The 24,862-nt window shown below is 36.5% G+C and overlaps 1 protein-coding gene and 1 long non-coding RNA gene across 6 annotated transcripts in view; one reads left to right on the top strand and one right to left on the bottom strand.

Annotated features, from left to right (window-relative positions):
- LOC121736415 (zinc finger protein 628-like) overlaps nt 1-24,862 on the bottom strand; it is a 99,825-nt gene that overhangs the window by 58,406 nt on the left and 16,557 nt on the right. For all 5 annotated transcript variants that reach the window (XM_042127591.1, XM_042127589.1, XM_042127590.1 and 2 more), the window contains exon 2: nt 999-1,563. In XM_042127591.1, the coding sequence (XP_041983525.1) occupies nt 999-1,499 (501 nt within the window). In that variant the 5' untranslated portion in view covers nt 1,500-1,563. The remainder of the gene's footprint in view (nt 1-998; nt 1,564-24,862) is intronic.
- Nucleotides 13,832-16,834, top strand: LOC121736416. The gene is made up of 2 exons (XR_006037013.1): nt 13,832-13,861; nt 16,468-16,834. It is a non-coding gene; the product is annotated as an uncharacterized LOC121736416 (long non-coding RNA).

Genomic DNA, 24,862 nt, shown 5'->3' with positions numbered 1-24,862 from the left:
AGCGTCGAACCGTTAAATCTATCGAAAAAAACCGATGAATGCGAAATCGGAGAGGCATATCGTAAACCGGTTCTCGCACAAACAATGTTTAAAAACAAAAAAAATTGAAATGAGAACAGATTCGCAGTAACAAATAACTGTCAACACCCCTCCGTGAAACAATCGCGGCGAAAAAATTAAAAAAATAAAATTACAAAGAGCCCCTAATCCGCCGTGCCGTGGGAAACCGACAAATGCGCGAATACCGAACTAATTTAAAAAGTAATATACTTTTGTCTTTGGGTACGATTTTAATTTTGAAAAAACATGCCAAGGTATAATCACGGAATCGGGCCATATGGCCCGAACAAACATCGCCGACAGGTCGCGACTTAATGTCCAAATAATAGAATTATCTGTGATTATTGTAATTTACATATCCATTGTGAAACCGGATGCGAGGACAAAAACGATTTAATAGTAAGTTCGACGCGGCCCTTAACCCTTCCGTTTACAAAGTCGCGGCATCTTGTATCTTTTTTTTCTTCGAGGAAGTAGGGGAAGTTGGGTCGTTTGAATTTGGAACGGGTTTTGTGGCCTGAGACCTCATGAGGCCAGTCTACGGCCAGACTTGAGAGGAGCTACTCGTTGATCTAAATTGAATTAATTTAACTTAAAATATTTTAGTTGAAATTTTTCACAAGTGTACATTTCAGGTGAGATTTTCTCAAGTTAATCTTTCAGTGCACTTTTCAGTTAATCTTATCAAAACTTAATTTTTGTTTAATTCATTCATTTTTCAGTAATTTAAAATTAATTTTGTTCTAACGCGCTTCGAGTTACCGGCGGAGAAATATTTTCTATTCACAAGTTTGTTCTAAAATAATTTTTGTTAACTTATTTTACATTGCTGTTTTCTCAAATTTCTTTGATTTTAACTTGTCTACTCTAGCCCAACTCTACTCCTACTCAATCTCTTTCCCTAGCCAGGTCGCGGGAAGTAGGAGGCGGGGACTCACCTGGATCTCGCTGACCAGCTTGTCGGTGAGCATCTTGTGGTCGGGCGTGGGCGGCGGCTGTGGCGTGGGCGGCGCCGGCGGGTCGGGTTCCGGCGCCGGCGACTCGGGCCGGCTGCGGCTCCAGAAGTCCGCCATCTTGAAGCGCTGGGGGTCCTGCAGCGCCGGGATCTGCAGGGACAGCGGCGCGGCGCGGAGGTCCAGCGCGCTGCCGGCGCCCGCCTCGCCGCCGGCACCCTCCGCCGCCGTCATCTTGAACGAGTTGTGCAGCCAGCTGGCCACAAAGCTGTCCTCCTCCTTGGGCTGCTCCAGGAGCCTGGGGAACGGCGGCGCGGCGCCCGGCTCGAACGCGCCCTCGCCGCCGCCCGTCTCGCCCTCCTCGGCTATTTTCGGTACCTTCGCCTCCCGCGGTGAGTCCTCTACCTCCGCCTTCCGATACTCATGGAGGTCCCTGTACCTCTCCTGGAGCGCGAGGGATATGTTCTCGTTGAAGTACTTCAACATTAATTCCAGTTTCGGGCGAATCGTCACGAGAAACGCATGCGATGGTGCGCGCCGCTACGGGAATCTGCAACAACGGGCGGCTTAGTTCCGCGACCTTCCGAGTTATCTTTAACTTCGCGAGGTTCACTCGCGCGGGGGGGCCGGAGGGGAAGCGGAAGCGAGACCTCCTCGGGGCGCGGGCGGACGACGACTAACTTCTTGGTGGAAAACTTGAGCGCCGCGACGCTTTCTTGCGGGGTGGGGCGGACGCGCGCGCCAGCCGAAGACGCCGCTCCGACTAGCAAGACGCGGCGCCGCCCCCGCCGCCTTAGACGCCGCGAAGAACATCCCCACCGAGCGGGGCGCACGCGCCCGGCGTTTTTTCCGCGGAAAAATGTGTCCGGTCAAGGAAAAGACGGCCGAGACGGCGGCGGGCGGCCGGCTCGCGGGTCGGTCGGGGCCGAAACCGCCGGACCGCTCGGACCACAGCCGAAATAAGAACTATTAAAAAGGGCGCCGAGCTCGGGTCGCCCCTCTCGCTCGCCCGACCCGGCGGCCGCCACCCTTGCGTTAGAACGGGACGGGTATCGTGCGGGATTTTTTCTAAGCACCTATTATTGAGGGAGGAAATAGAAAAGAATGCGTTCTTTCTGATTTTTTCTTAGTTCCCCGTCTCGCTCGCACTCGAGGGGTGCACGTGTGGTTGTCTCGCGAAAACTTTTTAAGTATCACTTCCTGCTACGCCTCCTTCACTATTGAATTTTTTTCTTGTCCAGGCGGAGCTTAGCCTATGGGGTTAGCCAACGGACTTTATCGCCGTGATTATTCTTTTTCTACCTAAACTTCAATTTTTATGCCCGAGTTTTTCCTGTATCTCGTTCGCATACCTACTTCCTTCGTACTGTTTTCTTTTTGAAAAAGTAAAATGTTACTAAATAGCTTTTATTTTAAATCCACACCACTTTTTACACCTACTTACGAAAATAAGCAACAAACTTTAAATCGGCGAAGTACTAAGTCAATCTTAGAAAACTGTCTGAGGTTCTAATCTATACGTAGTTGAACTAACCCGAACCATGACTTTTACCCGCCCTGTAAAGTTGTCCGCTACCCCACGGAAGATGGCGCAACCGGTTATGCTAATGCAAAGATTTAAATTAGCATTTCTTAAGAAATTCATGTATTATTAGTTGGTCGGTGCAGATGACATTGAGTATGACTGATAATGATGATGATTGTTTGCAAGGTAACTTTTCCAGGTATTTTTTTATGAAATAGGTAACTTTCTGTGTCAACCATTTATGGTTCTTATCTTTACATGTTTTCTTTGAACCAAACAAGATGCTACAGAAATACAAATACATAGTTCTAAAACACACCTATAATAATACAAATATCCATTTAGTTAAGATATACTTAAAGCACAAAATAATGTTGTAAAGTTACAATTTTTTTACTATTTCATACCATCTATGGTTCTTATCTTTAGATGTTTTCTTTGAACCAAGCAAGATGCTACAGACATAGTTCTTAAACACATCCAAATAATATAAATCTACATTTATTAAAGATACACCAGCACAGAATAATGTTATAAAGACAAAGACACATACTTTCTTAATTATTTTATAACATCTAAGAAACGAACCTCCAAACTTAGGAACGAACCATACCTTACCCGCCCGCCCTAGATGTTCGCGTCGGCGCCCGGCGTCGCTACGACGCTACATCTCAAGCCTACGAGATCACGTGGTTTCGCTACAACTTTAACTGACTGCGGAAGGAGGGTTTTATTTTTTCAATGTTAATAATGACGTGGGTGATACTTTTATGTGAAGAATATTATTATTAACTTTAATAATATTTATTTACATTAAATAGAAATGTTATAATCAAATGTTTGTTATTAATATTGTTTTGTATACTTAGCTCTTTATTCTATGCAGTGTGTTAGTGTAAACACCGTCATCCTTGAAATCATCAAATGAGCCCGTCAAAATGAACAACTTTTTCTATAAGAACAATGCTGGGAATTTAAAAAAAATGCCGTCTTCTTACCCATACAAATTTCCCGGATCGGCAATTTGTATGGGTATGAAGACGGATTTTTTTCATCATTTTGAAGGGCTCATTTGATTTAAGGATAACGGTGTTTACACTAACACACTGTATATCCTAGATATTTTTCATATTGACGTGGAAGAGCCATGCTTCGGCATGAATGGGTCGGCTCGACTGCAGATATTTCTGCAGTCGAGCCGACCACGGGCTCACAGAAAACCGGCGTGAAACAGCGTTTGCGCTATGTTTCGCTGAGTGAGTGAATTTACCGGAGACCCAATCCCCTACCCTTTTCCCTTCCCTACGCTACCCTTTTCCCTTCCCTACCCTCCCTATTACTCTATTCCCTCTTAAAAGGCCGGCAACGCACCTGCAGCTCTTCTGATGCTGCGAGTGTCCATGGGCGAAGTTGCTTTCCATCAGGTGACCCGTTTGCTCGTTTGCCCCCTTATTTCATTAAAAAAAAAAGATAAATAAAGATTGCCGTGGGCAGTCAGCTACTTAGTATTAGATAATTAGGTAAGTCTAATGATTCATCAAAGTATAACTGGATTTAACAAAGTCTATATTTATATACTTTCCTTAATTTTGAAATAAATTGGTAAAATTCGGTTGCGGTATGAAAATCCCTTGACTTGTTGTTAATAGCATAATGTTGTGTTATTTTGCGTTCTACATAACATAAAATAGAAAAACTCAACCTAGTAAAAGTATTTCCTAGTTAATAGAAAATACTTTTACTGTGTTTATGTAGGTACATACAATGTTAATGCGTATAAAAACGCCAATTTAGATAGGTATCGGACCAACCCAGGTCTTTATCTAGGCTAGGCATTGTTGGGCGGTGGGAGTGGAGCTACGGTGCGTGACCACGTGAGGCGGTAACGTAGTCACTAGTTACGTCAACGTATAAACGTAAAACATTATTTTTTTTATGAAATAAGGGGGCAAACGAGCAAACGGGTCACCTGATGGAAAGCAACTTCCGTCACTCGCAGCATCAGAAGAGCTGCAGGTGCGTTGCCGGCCTTTTAAGAGGGAATAGGGTAATAGGGGAGGGTAGGGATGGGAAGGGAAGGGAATAGGGAGGGTAGGGAAGGGAATAGGTTAGGGGATTGGGCCTCCGGTAAACTCACTCACTCGGCGAAACACAGCGCTAGCGCTGTTTTTCGCCGAGTGAGTGAGTTTACCGGAGGTAACGTGGTATTTCTCCGGTCGAGCCGGCCCATTCGTGCAGAAGCATGACTCTCCCACGTATAATTTTTTATGAGTTTTATGAGTATACTAGCTGATCCGGCAACGTAGTTACGCCATATAAATTATTTTCAATATAAAAAGTAGATAAAGACCTATTCTCAGGCCTAACGAGTGTACACACAAAAATTCATTAAAATATTTTCGTTTTGGAGGAGTTCGCGCACAAACACTGTGACACGAGAATTTTATAAATTGGAAGAGTTTGTCTTCTTGTGTACGAAATGACTGTATGTTTAATGTGTTTTAGATATTAATATTATAATGAAAGCGAATTGACGTGAAATTTATGTTTTTTTAAGTAAGTAGAATTTCTAAGAAAAGTTGCGAAAATCTAATAAAATGAAAAATTCTATAAATCTCGAACTAGAACCCTAAAACATAGAAACTCACCCGTTTAAAATTTTAACATAAGATTCAAACCTAGTTGTAAATTGTAATGTGAAAATTTATGTGATGTTAAAATATATAAGTATTTTTTTTATTTTATTATACTTACAGAGATAGTAGAAAATGTAATTGTTTTATGTTTTTTAGGATATCTATAATATACATTAAGAACCTAACTTAGAAATGAACCAGTTACGTCAATGGGTTCTACAAGAAAGGTTCAAGTTTTAGATTTAACTATTTTAGAAACTAACCGCGTTATCAAAGTTATGAAAAAAAGACAAACACTTTAAAGGTCTGAAACCAGCACTTAAAAAATTTCATAATAATATTTTAGTTCATTAGAGTCAATGTAGGTACTTAAATGTAATAATGGTAAAATGGCCCCAAACAGTACCTACTGAAGCGGCCCCATTTTTTGCAGCTTTGCTTCAAAAATCAAAATACAATGTCTATACCTATAATTTTCAATTTAAAAACTCTACTATGATCCATACTAATATTTTAAATGCGAAAAGTGTCTCTGTCTGTCCGTTACCTCTTCACGCCCACACCGCTGAACCGATTTTGCAAAAATTTGGCTTGGAGATACTTTGAGTCCCGGGAAAGGACATAGGATACTTTTATCCCGGAAAATGTACGGTTCCCGCGCGATAAACAAATTTTGGTACATCGGAGTTGTGAACTTTATCTAGTCTTATTAAAAAAAAATGTACAAAGTTCCGTTCGGGCTGACCCCAGTCAGCTGCCCATCCGTTGCTTTGTGCAAAAAAAAACAAATTTATAACTTGATAACGTACAGTGTCCGACGTCTTTAGTATTTTACACTAGAATTCTAATACTTAAGTACTTATTAGAAGTCTAGTGTAACATTAACTTACAACATTCTTAGAGTGTAGGGGTTTATAAAAGATGCATAAATACTGGTGTTGCTGAGAAATCGTACTTTTTACAGTTACATAAAGAGTGGGTGCAAAAGAGGCATGGTTAATGTTATGGTTATAGTTAAGGCTAAATTTAGCTTTAACTTTAACCTTAACTTTGACCGGAGAAATTGGCAGATGACAGCTGGTCCAACAAGGTTGTAAATGAACGTGGGCAAGGGCGCTGTTGGTAAAGGAGAACTGTCAAAAATGGCGTTTTTGTATGATGACAGCGTTAGTTCCTTTTTTCGCCACGTGCGTTTAAAACCTTGTCGAGCTCTATGGTTATGTTTGAATATGGCATCTTGATGGCGTCCATTTTAACCGGTACAACATTAAAGAAACACAGCTTTCTTGCACTAATTTATAATTCCTAATATTCTAAAATATATATCATATTTAGCAAATTACACACCCGATTTATTTTCCTGGTACTCGTAGTATCTCTATACAAAATTTCATCAAATACGGTATAGCGAACCAAGCACAAAACACACATTCGCTTTATAATATTATTAGGTATGGATTTAAATAAGTTTAATACTGACAGTGCTACAAATTCATAAACTTACTAGGAGTCAAATGCTAGGGGTCTTATAAAATTAATCCCAAAGTATGAAAGTATCAGATTTAAGTGCAAAAAAATTGCATTATCTAAGATCAGTTCCGGTAACACTACAACTTTGACCCCTGCATGCATATGCAAAGGTGCATGCATATGCAAATTCCGCTACAATAGAGTTTTTTTGTCTTAACAACCGGTTCGTCTATTTGTATGAAAACGAGATAAGTTTTTGTCGCTGTGAGAATATTTTATTTGAATTTAATTCCCATAGTTAGTTTAATCTTAAATAAAAATAGTTTAAATCGACACCGGTATATTATGCTTCTCAACTAGCTTGATAACTTTTAACTTAAATTTTAAGTAACTTATTAAATTTTAAAAGTTATCAAGCTTTCGATTTAAAAATTATTTTCTGTAAATTAGGAACGCATTTTTGAGTTAGTGTATAAATTGCTAGTGTTGAAATATAATCGAATAGATTTGAAAATATAAAATTTCGTGATGCACGAAAGTTTTATTTTCAAAGAATCTTTTTCGAATTGATTTTTTTTTTCTGGCTGTAATACTTGCTATAGATACGATATAGAGGTACAAGAATCTTTTGGCACTACACCGGCATGGCCGGCGTGGCGGTGGATAAAAAGCTGGTGTAAAAATGACATCAGTGTAAATTATCATTTCATTTCGATGACAAGCAAATCTATATTATATAAATAAAAATGAATCCATATTTCCCTTGATCACGACATCACGCGTAAACGGCTGAACCGGTTTTGCTGAAATTTGGTATAGAGATCCTTTGAGTCCCGGAAAAGGACAAGGGATACTTTTGTCCCGAAAAATGTACGGCTCCTGCAGAATAAAATTTTATGATTTTCTCCTAAACTATTGAATCGATGTACGGGAACAACTATAAACTAAAGTCCACGTGGACGAAGTCGCGAGCAACAGCTAGTTGATAATAATATTGACAAACATAAGTGTGTGACAAAGCTGTCATTCAAGTGACACTTAGCTAATACATTGGCGTCGTTAGTTTTATTTTAGGCACACGAAAATGAGCTGTAAAGGCCTGGCACTAGCTATAAGCAAAAAGTTAGATGGTATTGTACTGAACATATTATACAAAAAAATATTGTTTGCTTAGAAGTAAGATAAAATATTACATTTCCTACAAGTACTTAATATTACCGAAAGGGTGAAGGCCCTGTCTATTCATAAGTTACAACAAAATATAACTAGTTTTCCTAATAAGTTAACCCATCAACTGGAAATCAATGAAAAATGTTCCACTATTATTGCCGGAACGACCCCGAGCTCACGCAGCGACCTATTTTTAATGATTTTAAGTCGAAAGGGTTACCTGGCCGAAAGTGTGGAGGAGGCTTCTTATATTAATGCCGCTAGACGCTGCAAAGGCGGAATTAAAAGTTGCTGAGGGAAGTACTTTTGCACATTTCGAAATGTTTGTACGATATGTTGCGTCTCTATTCTATCCCTTTTTAGCAAATTTTCAGCGATTCGTTGTGTCGGTGTTTTAAGGGCATAAGCCAGTTTTTTACTCAAATTGTTCGTTCTTATGCTTACTCAAATGTATACCGTCTTATTTCATTTTGGACAAAATATTAACTTTTTATTTTTTAGTTTCATTAGGTGCAAGAAGCGCTGACCTAACACAGTGGATATCAATTACGTGTTAATAGACAGATGATGATGATGTTTTCTACGAAGATGAATAATCTATCACATATTATAGGTATATTAAAGTAAAACCTACATTAAGTACTTGCATAAGGATAATTTTATTAATTGTAAACGGAAATCGCGAATAGCAATTTTTTCTTTACGTAATAGTTAATACCAAGTAAAGTATATATTTATATTTGCTTATTACTCGATAATGGAATAGCTTCAAAACTAGCTAGACAAATTCGTTACCATGGCATATTCCTGGCATATTTTCACAAAAAAGTCCGTCTCCACACCTCGCCAACAATAAACGCAACATTATTGATGGTAGTTTTTCGTGACAAGTGATACAGAAACAAAATGGCTGCGTGTTCACGTCGATCGATACACATTTTTTATTCACGATACGACAATTCAATTAATTATCCTCGTGATACCCCCAAAGAAATCATTTTTGTCATTATGTCATATACCGTACGTACTTTCCGTTGTTTAGGAATACCAAATTGAGTATTTCCTGTTGGGTCTGTTGGGCAAGCTACTCGAATTTTTTACTAAAATAAAAAATATGTGTGGCACACGGATACTGCCGCGTTAAAACTATTGCATAGCATTTAGTCTATTCGTACGCACACAAACACCGTGCCGAAAATTTCCGTACTTAAACGACGTTAGACAACGATGTGTTAGGTTTATTTTCGTTACGGATTTTTTTAATTATAAAGCTATGCAATAGCTTAACTAGGTTCTTATAAAATTAAAATATCCACAGCCGATTTTTCGCGAAAAATTGGAGCGGAATCACGCTAGATAACTTACGCTCATAATATTATGGCTGTATATGGCCAACCCAATTCAACTTATTCAAGCAATAGATTTTATTAGAGCACTTACTCCGAAAAGTTAAGAAAAAATTTAACACACTCTCACCTCTGTATCAAATAACTGACTAAAGCATTAGAAACGGGGAATGCGCAAACCCCAGCACAAAACAAAAAATGACAAAAAGTTCCCTTCATCAAATCGACCGTTAAACAGAAGCAAAGTATCAATTAACAAAACGTTTACCGAAAAAAAAAGAAAAAAAGTTCAAACATTGCGTGTCAAAACCCACACCGTGATCACTAAAAAAAAACAGTTAATCCTCGTACAAAAAGTGCTGGCAGAAAAAACCGCCCCTGCCATTAGGTCGGACCAATAGAAAAAAGAAAAAAATATGCTCCGCGCCGTTTGAAAAAGAACATGATAATTGGTGGTGCGCGTGCCGCCCCAGTTTTTTTTAGCCATTCACGAGTTTTTTTCCCTTTTTTACTGCCCCGTGGGGTGCGTTTTTTGTGACAATTACGGGCCCGCTCGGCCGACAAATTATTTAAGATTATAACGTTTAAAAAGCTGTTAACACTGCATAATTTTATCACAAATTATATTTGTCATGCAACAACTTTTTTGTGGACGTTTTTTTACATTTTTACGAGGTAATGAATATGGGATGGAATGTTTTAGCATAATATTATTAGATATAATGTGTATTGAAAATATTATGTATATGTATTTAGTTAAGTAAAGCCTTTGAGTTGAAATCTAAAATCAAAATTGTATCTATGCTCAAAAGTTTGTTCTCTACTTACTTTTTTGTGCACAGGCCCGAAAAGACTTAAGAAAATCTATCTATATAAAAAAAAAAAAATTAAATTTAGTTAGTCTCGCTAAAACTATTTTGTTGAAATATTCGTGGAAAACCAGGCAAGGTTTAAAATATTAGTGCAATACGAATTTCACCGGGTCATCAGTTATGTATAAATCTACTTTTTATGTAAACATCATTGTAATATTATAATCCATACGAATATTATAAATCTGTCTGTCTGTTTGTTACCTCTTCACGCCCAAATCGCTGAAATATGGTATGATACCTATACTTTGAGTCCGAGAAAAATGTACGGTTTCGACATAATAAACCAATTTTGGCTTATTTTGGCGCAACGGGGTTGCGGGCGTGAGTATTACTTCGGAAAAAACATACTTACTTATCAATAAACTCTCTGTAGCAGTTATTTTTTTAGGTCTTTATAATTAGGTCAAGATATTGCTATAATACTTAATATTATTTTGTAGTTCGGTTACCTGAGTTAAAAATATTCTTAGCTACCAAAAGTACCTCATGAAAAATGCTACTCAATACTTAGCCCATGTTTACGATCGAGGTTCTAGGTAGATCTTTTAAAGTATTATTAAAGTGGCAAAAAAGTTAAATATACGAAAAATTATAAAATTTATTTAAAATTGTTATTCTAATTAGAATTTTATGTAGTGTCATCTGGTGGCGAAAAGACAAAGCATTCTTATTGGTTTTTGCACCGCTGCATGAAAACACTGATAAGGAAACACAAGCAAAATCTGTTTTTCTTCTTGTTTTATTTTATTTCCATAACTGTTTTATTTTCATTTAATTATCTTAAGGTACTTGAATTTGGACACGCAAATTTGTAAAATATAAAAGAGAAAAAAAACTGCAAAATAAAAATTTGCAAGAATAACAGCTATCGGCTGTAACTTCTACCTGATTTTTTTTGTTTTCAAGGTCATAATATAATTATATTTTTAATAACAAAGTATCATAAACTTACGTAGCTTATTACCTAATTGACGCTCGTTACTTTTAAAGTTTTTTTTAATAATAATGCAAAAAGAAGTATTGCGTTTTAAAAAGAAAATTTTCCGCTGTATTTTGGACGTCCCTATCTTATGAAAACAAGTAATAAGTCAGCACACTAAAGATAACAATCGTAAACAAAACACAAGTTTCGAAAAAAAAGAAAAGAAAAAGGTATTACGTAACAAAAAAAAAATACCTCGGAAAAGCAACCGGCTCGCGCTGCGCCACACATAAAATTTCCATTTAAAACAGACTTCATTATCTTTTTTCTAACAAAAAAATTCACCTCCTCGCCGTACCACCCGTAAGAACTATTTCCCATGCAGATTATTCTAAACTTTACCACTAATTAGATAGAATTGATTATTATTTGAAATAAATCCCTAGATACGTCTTTCCGGATCGCGGGACAGACATCTTGGTCTACTTTATTAGCTCGTAGTGATGGGACCCTAGGTTCAACACATAATCTAGATTTTGCATTTACGTATAGCGTTGAAACTGTTACTAACAAAATTACTAAGATACTTACCTTAAACCTTAAGGTTTAAGTACCAAGGCAAGGTACTTTTTAATCGATTTATAAATTGACGCTGTTATGCATTTGTGTATCATTCATCCCACAAAAAACTACGATTGATACCAACGATACGAACTTTTTCAGATCATTTTAAACAAGACTGCATTCATAACTCAATTAATTTTTTTTTGTGGGTGAAAAAAAATGCTTCAACAGAGACCAACCAACCAACCAACAGAGGTTGTAATGTTCGCCGGTATAATAATAATTATTATTTCTTTGACTTGCGCGAGTATAAATGATTTATTTATATAACTAAGTGGGCGCCTAGACCTACAATAATATTGAACAATATCACGTAGGTATTGCGAAATATTATTGACAGTCTAGGGCATGAAGCTATTATAGTAGCTTCATGGTCTAGGGTTGATATTGAACATCGCGCGCAGAGCCTTCATACACCAGTCAAGTTAGGCATTTGAGGTTGCATAAATTCGCACCAAGCTAGCAAGGGGTAGCTTTTGCCTGCGGCTTCGCTCGCGTTAAGAAGTATTATTTTATACAAACTTTCATCCCCTATTATAACCCCTTGGAGGTAGAATTGATCAAAATCCTTTCTTAGCGGATGCCTACGTCATAACTCATAACATCTACCTGCATGCCAAATTTCAGCCCGATCGGTCCAGTGGTTTGGGCTGTGCGTTGATAGATCACCATGTAAGTCAGTCACCTTTGAGTTTTATATTATAGAGATATAGACATTAAAAAGCAATTTTATTGCCGAAATATTGTCGAGTGCTTTCTAAAGCAATTCTAATAATAAGAATTCTAATTATTAGAATAACAAATATTGTACAGAGCTAGTAATGATCAAAATATTATGTTTTCCAGCACTTTTTAAACAAATTCTTACTGGAATGACAAAAGTTGGATAGGACCAGTCAAGTTGCTGAAATTAAGTAATTACTAATTACCTAAATGATTTAATAGCTAAGATGAAAAAAAGGTTCGAGAGGGTAAAGATTATCACTAGAAGTCAATAAGCGGCTTGGACTATTCTGACGATTTCCATCCATTACAGTGGCCGAGGTTGCGAAAAATGTTTCATTTTTGGGTTTTGAAAGCACTAGAGAGAAAGAAGAACTAATTTATTACATATTTACTTTGAATCAATCGATAGCTTCAAAACTCTTGACGAATAACAAAAAATAACTAGTACCTACTCAACGTTGACTTTTGCAGTAAAACTAGTTTTTCATGACTACGCCCTGCCCCTAGTCATGAAGACTGAACGTAGTCATGTCGTGGGACATCACTAGCGCGTTATCGGCAACTACGTAGGTACGTAGATAAAATTTTGAAAAATCCTTAACTTTTCCACGATAACCCCGCCCGGCGCGGGGGAAAAAAAGCTTCGTCGACGAATCTATAGTCAAGAGTTTAGGTAAAGAAAAAAATTATGAGAAGGATGTGATGATGATGTTAGGTTTTGTTTTAATAAAATTAGCATTTATGAGTTTCTTGTTTTTTTTTTTTTTTAATTTAGTTTTAATAGATATAATGCTGATCGATCTGAATTATAGATGAGTCATCTTTGTTGATAAAGGCCGGCAACGCACCTGCGGCTTTTCTGATGTTGCAAGTGTCCATGGGCGACGATCCCCATGACATCAGGTGACCCGTTGGCTCGCTCGCTATATTTTGTAAAAAAAAACCACATAGCCGTGTGATTAATAAAGACGGATGAATGAAGGATGTAAAATAAAGAAGATAACCTAGATTCAAATGGATTCGCGAATTTTCAGACTCAGCTGTGGTAGAAAATACTTATCCTCCAAACCCCAAAAACCCCGAAAAGTTCTTTGACATTTTTTAAATTCTAGTTTATCATATTTTCTAAGAACGAAATCTGAAAACTTTTCTATAATGTCTACAAAATTCATCCCATTTTACAAAATATTGGCTTCACTTTTCGCGAAAGTTAGGTAGTTAATTTTTTGTAACACAAAAATTCAAAAAGAAAAAAATCACATCATGTAGGACTAGACTATAAATACAGCAGCTCTTATAAATAAACTGTATGACCGACGCGTATTTATTATACTGTTATCATCAACTGTATGTATGTATATTGTATGTATGTGTACGAGTCTAGATAAAGACGGTCTAAGTCTAGGAACAGATGTACTGCGATATAACCTAGATAACTACAAGTACTGTGTTGCCTTTCACAGTCTAAAATGTAGTTCGATATTAATTAAAAATGTGACGCCATCTTGTTTTTTTAGTATTTTAAATTGAATTTTCTGTTGTAAAATTAAAATGGTAAGTTTTGCTTTTCAATGAATTAATGACCTTTTCTTAACATTTATCATTTATAAATTAAAATTGCATGGACGTGCCACTTAATAATTTCTTCTTTTAACTATTATATAGGATCGCCGTTATTGACAAAATTATATTGCCTACCAAGTTTTAAGCTTTATATTAGTAGTCTATAGTTTTTCCCGCGCTTATAAAAAAATACTAGGTGATGCCCGCAACTCTGTTGCGCTAAAATTCGTTTATCGCGCGGGAACCGTACATTTTCCGGGATAAAAAGTATCCTTTGCCCTTTCCCGGGACTCAAAGTATCTCCATGCCAAATTTCAGCAAAATCGGTTCAGCGGTTTGAGCGTGAAGAGGTAACAGACAGACAGTCAGACAGACGGAGAGACACACTTTCGCATTTATAATATTAGTATGGATTTTTAAACAGCCGCTGCTTGTTATACTTAACCACAAATTACTATACATACTAATATAATTGCGAAGTTTATTTTTGTCTGTCTGGTACCTCTTCACCCCCAAAACCAAAGAGTTCCAGGAAAGGACTTGGAATACTTTTTATACCGGAAGAATCCCCTAATTCAAGGGAAGCCCGTAGCCTACTAGACATATATTTAGATGTCGTTGTAAGTAATATTTAGGTATAGATAGTATATAATATTATGTTGTGGTTGATTTGTTTATAAGCTTTATGGGGGTGGCATTGTCGGTCACCGACAAAACCCCTTAAATAAATGGATAAAAAAAAATACCGGAAGAATGTACGGTTCCCGCGCGAAACGAATTTTGGCGCAATGAAGTTGCAGGCGTCATCAAGTATATTATGGCAAAAAAGTCAGTTTAATTTTAACTTGACGTTACTTTTTAAGTTAAAATCCACAACCTTAGCTAAATCCCTGCATCCTCTACCATATCAGGTCCAGTTCATCATGTTAATGAAGCATCATAAGACTCTTAATTAAAGAAAGGCAATTAATATAGGAATTTGTAATCAAGGGTAGATTTATCATGATGGGCGCGCACGACCAGCGACCTCCAGTAATTGGCTTAACGGAAGCCCTGATAGGCTACTAGTTCTATTGTACTACTAGTTACTACTTTTCGTTATAGGGAACGTGCAGGAACTATAAATGGAAGGACACGCCATGGAATCTGTAAGAACTATAGGTGGCGCATATCTTGTAATTATGATGGAATAGTTTTAGGATCAACATAGCGCGTAGCTACGCGTTACATTACTCTAAGGGCCTGTTTCACCACTTTCTGATAAAGTGCCTAAAAGGCTATTCACAACTTTTTTGACAGATTCTCCATGTTTGATCTGTCAAGTTAATTGGTGGATAGCCTTATCAGGAAGTGGTGAACCAGGCCCTAAACATACAAATGTTATTAATGAGAAAGTGTCTTCTGACTTCTATTACTTCCTACGCTTAAACCGCTGAACTGATTCCGATAAAGTAATTATCGAAAGAAAATATACGGTCCCAGCTCGAAAAAAGTTTCTGCTGGACCAAAATTAGGAGCAATGTGATGTAATATTATTATTACTAGCTATTTGACCGAGCTTTGCTCAGTATTCGATAAAAAAAATAAAATTACATTTTCTAAAAATGATTCCTAGCTAGATCGATTTATCGCCCTGTAACCCCGTATATACTAAATTTCATGAAAATCGTTGGAGCCGATTCCGAGATTCCAATTATATAGGTATATACAACAAGAATAATTGCTCGTTTAAAGATATAAGATATCTGAAATATGAAAGTAAGTCTGTCTGTCTGATTGTTACCTCTTCAAACCTAAGCTGCTAGTTTTATTGAAAGGCTAGGAAATACTCTGAGTACCGTATTAAAAATATACTTAGTATATATTTAGATACTTACGTATTTCTGAGCGTACAAAGTGTCAGACAATATCTAGTAAAATATTCTAGTTCCTACATTAATCCTACGTAAATTATAATACTATATAGAAATAAACGAATTCTGATTGTATCATTCAGCTAGGCGGCTATCGCAAAATATCTTAACCGATCAAAAGCAGTCAGTTTGGCTGTCAAAAAGCGCAGTTCTAAATTATGTTTTGGAATTTAAATTGCTATTTGGTAAATTCTCAACGTGTTAATCACCATAGGAATTGAATTTAGTAGGAGCTATTTTAAGACCATTTATTATGTGTGATAAAATATTATCAGGATTGCAATCACAGAAATGATATTATAAAAAAAATTCATCATCTAAGTACGTCAATTTCTGTTATCACGACGTCCCTAAAAATATCCCCAAATACCTTGAAGGCACACGATAAGCTTCCTTTGACATGCCGCGACATAATATTATGTGTGTATTGTGACGTGATGATGAACATATAATTATTATGGGTGGTACAAATAGGTGGGTCAAAATGAGGACTATAATGACAGATTTGACTAATTTGCAATAATACAATTGAGATTGTTTGTTGGGGATTGTTATGCATTTAAAATGCCTCAATATTTTATTAGAGTGAAAGAGGTATTCGAAAACAATTTCTGTAAAGATAAATCCATATATAAAGCGAATAAATAAGTGGGCAGCAATAATAGAGCCTGTTTTACATTCCAGGAATATCTCGAGCCGCGTTAGCTCTACAAAGAGCACTATAAAATAAAACAGCATTAGAAAAGCAGATTGGAGCGAAAAATAAATCAGCGGCCTACGCACGCGACCTAGCCCAACGGACACACACAGAGAAAGGGACAAAAAAGTCGGTGAAAGAAAAAAAACGGCGAAGAGAACGCGAATAAACCCGGGGGGAACGACCTGCGAAAAATAAGACGAAAACGATCGCCCGCGCACATGTGCGTTCGGCCATTTTTTTCTCCCCGTCCCGTTCTAGCGCCAAAAATGGGCACCGATTGTGCGCGTGCGAGCGAGACGGCGGAAAAGAAAGCGCGGAAAGAGTTGGCGGTCGTTCCTGCGATAGTTCGGTGCGTTGCCGCTCGGTGCGCTGCCGTGCGGGAAATTTCTTCCTGTTTTGACTTTATGTGTTTCCATTTTTGTCCACAGTGTCCATTATGTTCGAGATTATTTGTTTACCAGATAAGCAACTAGAACTGTATTTATTACTTGGAAATGTAACTGCTTCGTGCCATTGAAATAGAAATGCTGATACATTTGTTTTAGAAGTACTTTTGAATGATTTTTAATTTTTTCAAGCAGATTTGACAATATTATGGCTAAAGTTAAATTTAACATTAAGTTTGACATAAGCCTTTTTGGTGCATAATTCACTGACAAATCCAATAATTAACCTTCTTTCGTTTCAGGTAAAGAAACAGTAAAAACAGTAGAAGAAAGAGCATCAATGGAAATCAACAATAGCATAACTTGGACATCCAAATAATAGATACAGAACCAATTCCACGCAATCAATCAATCAATGAATAACTAGTTACGTATTCAGTATATAATTACAAGTGCTAACGCCACAACATGAAAGTAAATAATCTAGAAGGTCGGCCGTTGCCCGAAGTAAGTTAAATAAACTTGCTTTTGAAATTGTTGAAATTAAAAATAGTTAAACAAAAGAAGAGACATCACAAAAAATATCAAATTAATATTCAGCTGAAAAGAAGTAAATGTAAAAGTCTACCACTACTTTAAGGCAAAGGATTAATATAGGATTAATATTAATATTAATCCACATAGTAAGCCAAAGATTTATATAATTCTGTTTACTCTGTTTATAGTTTGTAAAAATTTGAATTTAGATATTTGTCGATATAGAGACATGGTCACCGCTAATAGCAAGGCGTAGAAAATATTATAGATTACTAGCTGTCCCGCAAACGTTTCTTTGCCATATAAAGTACTTCGCCCGTATTATTTTATTGAAGTGACTAAATAAGTATGTCACCATGGCAACGTGCATCGCTATCCCGTCGCACAAACAATGGTCGCCGTCAGTCTCGAGTTATAATAATTTACTATTATTTATTCAACAAATGCACTTATCAATATAAAAAGTACGCAGGAGCCGATTCTCAGACCCACTGAATATGCATATAAAATTTGGTAAAAATCAGTAAAACCGTTTCGGAGGAGTACGGTCACTAATATTGTGACACGAGAATTTTATATATAAGATTATTTATCAATGAGATGGCGACTGGCGATGTCTACGTAATTCGGTACGGTTATGCAGATCCTAGCTGACAGATCAAAGACTTTCCAAAGAACGTAGACCTGTCATCTGCCTACGAATATTTTTTTCAGAATTTGATCCATTGTTCCAAAACCCTAATCTTTCTATTAGATACGTCTACGATTCTACCTTAAGAATTTTTCTACCTACACATTTCTAGATTCTGCAAGAACCGTTGTAACTCTGTGTGGCCAGGATATAAAAAGTCGACGTAGTAAAAGGTTTTACAGATGCAAATCCGAGGCTTCCTACATCATAGGCGAGAGTTTCTCCAGGCCCTTACTTAGAGAATTGGTTCTTAACGACAAGGCAATAAAGCCTAGATTATGTTTGAGTGCCCTAATGAATCTGTCGAAACCTGATTTACTGTTGTGTTTTAATTAAAGTCTTTTTCTATGTTTATAAAGCGGTATTTTAATGTAGTGTTTCATATTAGAGTTAGTTTTTTTCTTCCCTACCGGCCTAAAAGTTTTTTATTATCTACTTACCTATTTTTTCCAGGCAGGCTGAATTAGTTAATTCATGTTTTAACCGACTTCCAAAAAGGAAGAAGTTTCTCAATTCGACCGTATATAATATTATGTTTTATTTTTTAATATTAAATTACCGTCCTCAATATTAATTAATACGAATACTAATGTTGTCTTTGCATTTGTTGAGTTTATGATTAGGTTTTTTAATTTATTATTATTTTGCGAAGTCACTTGACCACAATAGTACAAGCTAGAAAGTCCTAAGGGCCCTAGACTAGGTACAAAATAACTTGGCACAAATTCTAGGGACTCCAAAATGTATGTCGATGATGCTTTAGTACTTAATGACTTGCAAGAAAGATTTCCAAGAAAAGACATTGTGGCGACTGGCGAACCATGAGTGTGTATTTTATATTTTGTACTGCAAGCAAATTTAAAAATCAATCTAAATACATATTTAGATAATTGATCCAATCCATTGCCTTTGTGACAATTTTTAAGTTTTTTACATAATGTATGCTGGTAAAATTTTTTAACTATTTCATAATTCTGATGATTAGCTTGTTTTTTGCCCGATAATTTTAATTTCCTTAGCAGATATAACAACAGATGTAACCAGGTCTATAATAATAATAATCAATTGGAAATAAAGTTACGTAAATTTTTTGACTATTGAAAAGCTAAAACAATGTGATTTTAGACACGCTGTGCGGTTGTTTCCACTATTATTGAATTGATGACTTACTCCAAACTGATTATGAAATAAAATCAGGTACTAAAACTAGTCTACCATTGCTTATAATAATTTAGAACTTAATAAATATGTTTATGCTTTAATTAGTGCCTTGGAGTACTCCAGCCGCGTTTTTACGGTACTTATAAAACTATACTTCCTTATTCGATGTTTATGGGACGAATATAAAATAGTAGTCCTGATTCTATTTATTGGTCCGCCGCCAATTCGTTGTGATCGTCGAAATAATCATCATCAATATCAGTATTATCATCATCACGTTCACTTATTTCATCATCATCGTTATCATAGTCATTCTTCAATATAATATCCCTCCTTATTATCCTCCCAGATCACTTAAATCTTTTTTTTACTATACAACTGGGGGCCAAACTATCAAAAGATTTAATTGATGGAAAGCATTACTTACTTTTAAACATGGGACACACATATCATCAGAATCGCAATCGCGTGTTTTGACGGCCCTTTAAGAGGATTTAAGATGAATGATGATGCTTTTAATACACTTATTTTTAAGTTTTCATGTCATGGTTTGGATTTTCCGCTGGTAGCAATTAAAGACGCTATCACAAAAATTATTACGAAAATTAGCAGGTCAGTACGAATATCGACGTTAAGGACATTAAAATAACATTCAATATCAGCGCGCCTTGTACAGTGGCGGTTACGACGCTCGCCGCATTCTTGATAGGGCGAAAATGTAACTATAAAGGAGAGCGTTTCTTATTTTTCTTATAAATGGAAATATTATGTATTTTATATAAAATATTTAGCTATTCGTACAGGGGACTAAATAAGCAACATTTTTTTTATATTTATTTTCCTTAGTTCAGTGTATTTAGCTATAATGGTACCTAATCAAACCCCATTTTTTAATCTTTTGCGATTATTGTGATGGTTAAAACATATGTATGTGAAAATTTTGTATGCGGCTATAAAAAATTTATGGCGTGGAGATGAACATATTATCTTTCATTTGAAACCAAAATATCCTCGCAGTGTGACTCCTAATTCTTTAAAATGGTACCTGAAAATCGCTGATATTTGTGAAAAAATGTGAAAGCGTCCTTAATTGTGAAGTTGTGAAGTTACCGTAGATGGAGCAGGGCCTCTATCATGAGCTCTTAAATCTATTCTTTTTACGTCCTTATGAGGGCCTGTAGACAAGTGGCAAAGCGCTAACGCTAACGCTAACGCAAGCGCTACAAAATGTATGCGATTTGACATAAGTCATCGCTTCGCTAGCGAATACTAATGTCAAATCCTTACATTTTGTAGCGCTAGCGTTAGCGTTAGCTTAAGCGTTTTGCCACTTGTCTACGGGGGCTGACTGTATAACGACGTAAAGTGAATGGATTTAAGAGCTCATGATAGAGGCCCAGAACTATAAACTCATGAAGGTGATGAGAATGATAAGTATTTTGCTCGTAAAATGGCGAAAAATACTGGTATTGTGAGAATCGTACCACTCCAGCCTACTTTGGCATATAATTTTAACATGAAAATGGAACATTGCGTAATGATCTAAGTGTTTCAGTTTTTAGTTCAAGTGTTCTGCGCAAATCCTTGTATAAATAGGAAGATTAATTAATGATCTAAATTTGATCGCAATATTATACTTAGGTATTGGATGATTGTGAATAAGGCAGAAAATTATATAGAGTATCTACGTCTAGTTTAGCTATACTTAAAGATTCGTAGCTTAAAATCAGGTGTATTTGGTGTTATAAATGTTCAAAAGTTTTTTATTCTAAATTAAATTAATTTTAAATCTAAATCCCTAAAAGTGTACGTCACATACGCAATAGCTTTGTCCACACTGTGCCTTTTTCTGTTCGTCAAGGGCATGCGTTATAGCGCAGTCAACAGCGAACGTGAGGCATGCCCGCGACGCATGCCCTCTGACCGTATCCAAAACTTCAAAAATGACAATATTGGCGTTGCGTTCCTTGACGCATTCAATAATTGAATGCGCCAATATGAAAGTTGATGATGAAAATTGAAGATGAAAGTGCACAGTGTGGACATAGCTAATGCGACGTACTCTTTTAGGGATTCTCGTTTCTTACTAAACTGATACTGAATATCCATCTAATAACTCAAAAACTTACAAATCTAGTAACCCTCATACCTCTAAAAACCATTTTTCCCTTCAAAATTAGATGAAAAGATCCTTTTTGATCGAGCTAGTGACCTGTAAGAACATAATTACATAGTGGTACCTTTTGATATAAAAACCCTAGTGCGCCTACGTGTTAATTCTTCCGATTCACTAGATATTACCACAGGGCACAAGCTTTTTCATAACGTCGTATTTTAAGGAACACCTACGTAGTAAATGTTGAAAAGGTGACAATTTATAGTGATACTAGCTGTCTCGGCAACGTTCTGTTGCCATATAAAGTATTTCGCCCATATTATTATTTTATTCAAGTGAGTAAATAAGTATCTCACCATGGTAACGTCCATCGCTATCCCGTCGCACAAACAATGGTCACCGTCAGTCTCGAGTTGTAATAATTTTCTATTATTTATTCAACAAATGCACTTATCAATATAAAAAGTAGCCAGCAGCCAATTCTCAGATCTACTGAATCTGCATATAAAATATGGTAAAAATTAGTAAAGCCGTTTCGGAGGAGTACGCTAACTAACATTGTGATACGAGAATTTTATATGTAAGAGGATTATTAACGTAAAAGTGTGTGCCTGTGTGTGGTAAGGGTATAAGATAATTTTAATTGCAAAAAATGTGCGGTCTAATTATTAACGTACTTCTATCTATAATATAAAAATGAGTCGCTGAATGTGTTGCTAAGCGCAAAACTCGAGAACGGCTGAACGGATTGGGCTAATTTTAGTCTTAAAATATTCGTAGAAGTCCAGGGAAGGTTTTTAAGTGACACGAAGTTCACCGGGACAGCTAGTCCATATATAATATTAATATCCATGCCTAATTATTTTATTACATCTACTTCAAATAAATCGTCAATTTCAAAATTGGGTCCCAAAGAGATTTTTGCCTCGATATTTATTATATAGTTTTAATCTAGAATTCCTGGATTAAATAATAAACGTTACCAAATAGAAATAGATGTCTTCGTCAAAGGTGTTCGTCGACACGCTCTGGAGTCACGAAGAGCTTGTTCGATTGAGGTGTTGTAAATTTGATACTAAAAACTATTAGACTAGCAAAGTAAACCCAAATTGAATAATATGCATTTTTCAAAGAAAATTGGTTTGATGTGAAATTTACTTGGGTGGCGTTGTGTACTGCCCTCCCAATACTCAATAGGGTTAAAAACATAAACTAATGTAAGGACCTAAGACACACGAGCTCCTGGTCAACACGTCTTCTTTATCGCTTCTTTACCTCTACAGAATCACAGATCAAAATGTATGGAATTGACATGACATGAGTCGAATGGCGACTTCATCTTATCGGACGCTGATGTCAATTCCATACATTTTTGATCGCCGTTTATATAAAGAAGCGAAAAAAAAGTTGTCTACAGGCTCCGATTAAAAATTTGTCTGAAGAAGTAATAGTCGTTGTTACTCATTCGACGTCTACGAAAATATCATTTTTGTGTTTGAAAAAAAAAATCATCTGGATCGAACTAGAAAAGAAGCTGCATTAATGTTGCATACAACAGTAGAATAGGAGTAAAGGTTATTAGCATGCTACGTATAGTAAGACGATATATAAAAACAGGTTGCCCGCCGTGCTCTGCTGACTCCATCTTGTGTTTCGTCACTCTCCAAACTGAACTCTAAAAGCCTTGAGGGATCAACATTGAAGGATTTCCAGGACCTATTAAATTAAGAAAAAATTACAACAGGCTGCATTCCCAGAGTGTCAGCAAAAGTGAATCGAGGAAAGATCCTCGATTCCTAGACCAAAAGGTCTAGCGGTTGAGAGAGGGGAATATTATTTGCCCTTCCTATGACAAGTCGAACGGTATCTTCTTCCTCCATCTTACGATTTTTCCGTCGAATCACTTGTTCTGTAGCTAGTTAATCAATTTTTAACCCATCCCAAAAAGTAACAACTCCGCTAAAGCAGTATTTAATTCATAAATTCTGTCAACGCTGTCGCTCCGAGTCAGCGTGCATCAGCTCGCCAAAAACAGCCTAACCAAAACGCGCTAACAAGAGCCATTCCAAAACTATCAGATGCTCGATAGCCGTAGGTCTCTGAAGGACGATCAAACCTATCGCTTGCGCAACTGAAAAACACGAACACTCTAATTAAAACGAGCCTGAGAAATCCTTAAATTATTCCTCTCACATCCAATATCTGGTAAAACGAAAACTCATGTTAAGATTTCGTAAACTCGTTAGCAAGCAATAATAGCTCTTTTTGCGTTAAGTTAAGGTTGGGTTTGTCGCAAAAATGTACCTAGATGTCCCCACTCTACATAGCTGTATGAGTCAAGCCTGCGCGGGCGCAGTGTTGCAACCGAAATTCTACCAGTTCGAGACAATGGCATTATTAGGCGTTAGAAGCCATTTTGCAGATAACTCGACGATCTTAGTACATCTATAACGGGTATTTTGTACCTAGTTAGGTACATTTATTTGGACCTTAGAACTTAGAAGTTTTGTAACTTTTAGAGTGGAAAGCTATTATTTTTTAAATTCAAAAATATTTTCCCGAAGTTAGCCGCAAGTTTTCTTTGCCAAATTTCCTTTATACCGTTGAAATCGTATTATTTTTTGGATTAAAACCATTCTAGGTCCTTTCCAGCGATTTAAAGCTTTAAGTCTATGCATGACGAAGTATCGGATAGACAAATATACATGGGCATTTAAAATATTAGTAAGTATTTTGTAACTATAGTCAAACATTTGGAATACAGTTCACTAGTCTTCGAGACGTTATGTTACCAAAATGAAAAGGACTCTGAACCTAACTGAAAATTAAAAATTGGCCAAAATAATGTGGGTAATATATAGGTACTAAGTAATAACTAACATAGAAGCGGGAGTGAACCAGCTTTATAGTCTAAATTGTATGCTTCCTGGCCATAGCCCTATCTAATCTAGGAATACTTTTACAAGAATGAAACGAGCGACAGACATTAAGATAAAATAAATTAATTTTGTCCTATTGTATAACGCTAAAGGTCCCTTCACGTTGGTCGTGATGGATCACCAAGATTGCCTGCAAAGCTGTCTATAGCTTGTAGAATCGACATGAATCATGGGCGACCATAGATGAATATGCACCTCTATAGTCATTATAGAAAACCTGCACAAAATGCTTGTCAGACTGCAGCTGTTTTCACATTTCTTCATTGCACAATTTCTGCAGCAGAAATGATTGTGTAATATCTGCTGTCAAACGCCTGTCCCATGGCTGTCACAAGATATCTGCCTCCCCGAAGTACGGGGAGGCAGATACGCATGTATCTTACATCGGGTATATCAGGATCTTAAAGAAGTTTCACTTCAAAAACAATAAACTATTTAAATACATAACAATAAAATCAGCCGCACCTAAACGATCTATCTTTTAAATATCACCTTATAGAGCTGTTTGCGATTAAGATAACGTTACCAACAAAATGTTAATTCATTTAT

The sequence above is a fragment of the Aricia agestis genome, chromosome 19, assembly GCF_905147365.1.
Source record: "Aricia agestis chromosome 19, ilAriAges1.1, whole genome shotgun sequence".
Taxonomy (NCBI): domain Eukaryota; kingdom Metazoa; phylum Arthropoda; class Insecta; order Lepidoptera; family Lycaenidae; genus Aricia; species Aricia agestis.
Note: the sequence above shows the minus strand (reverse complement) of the source record. Positions and strands in the feature narration are given on the sequence as shown.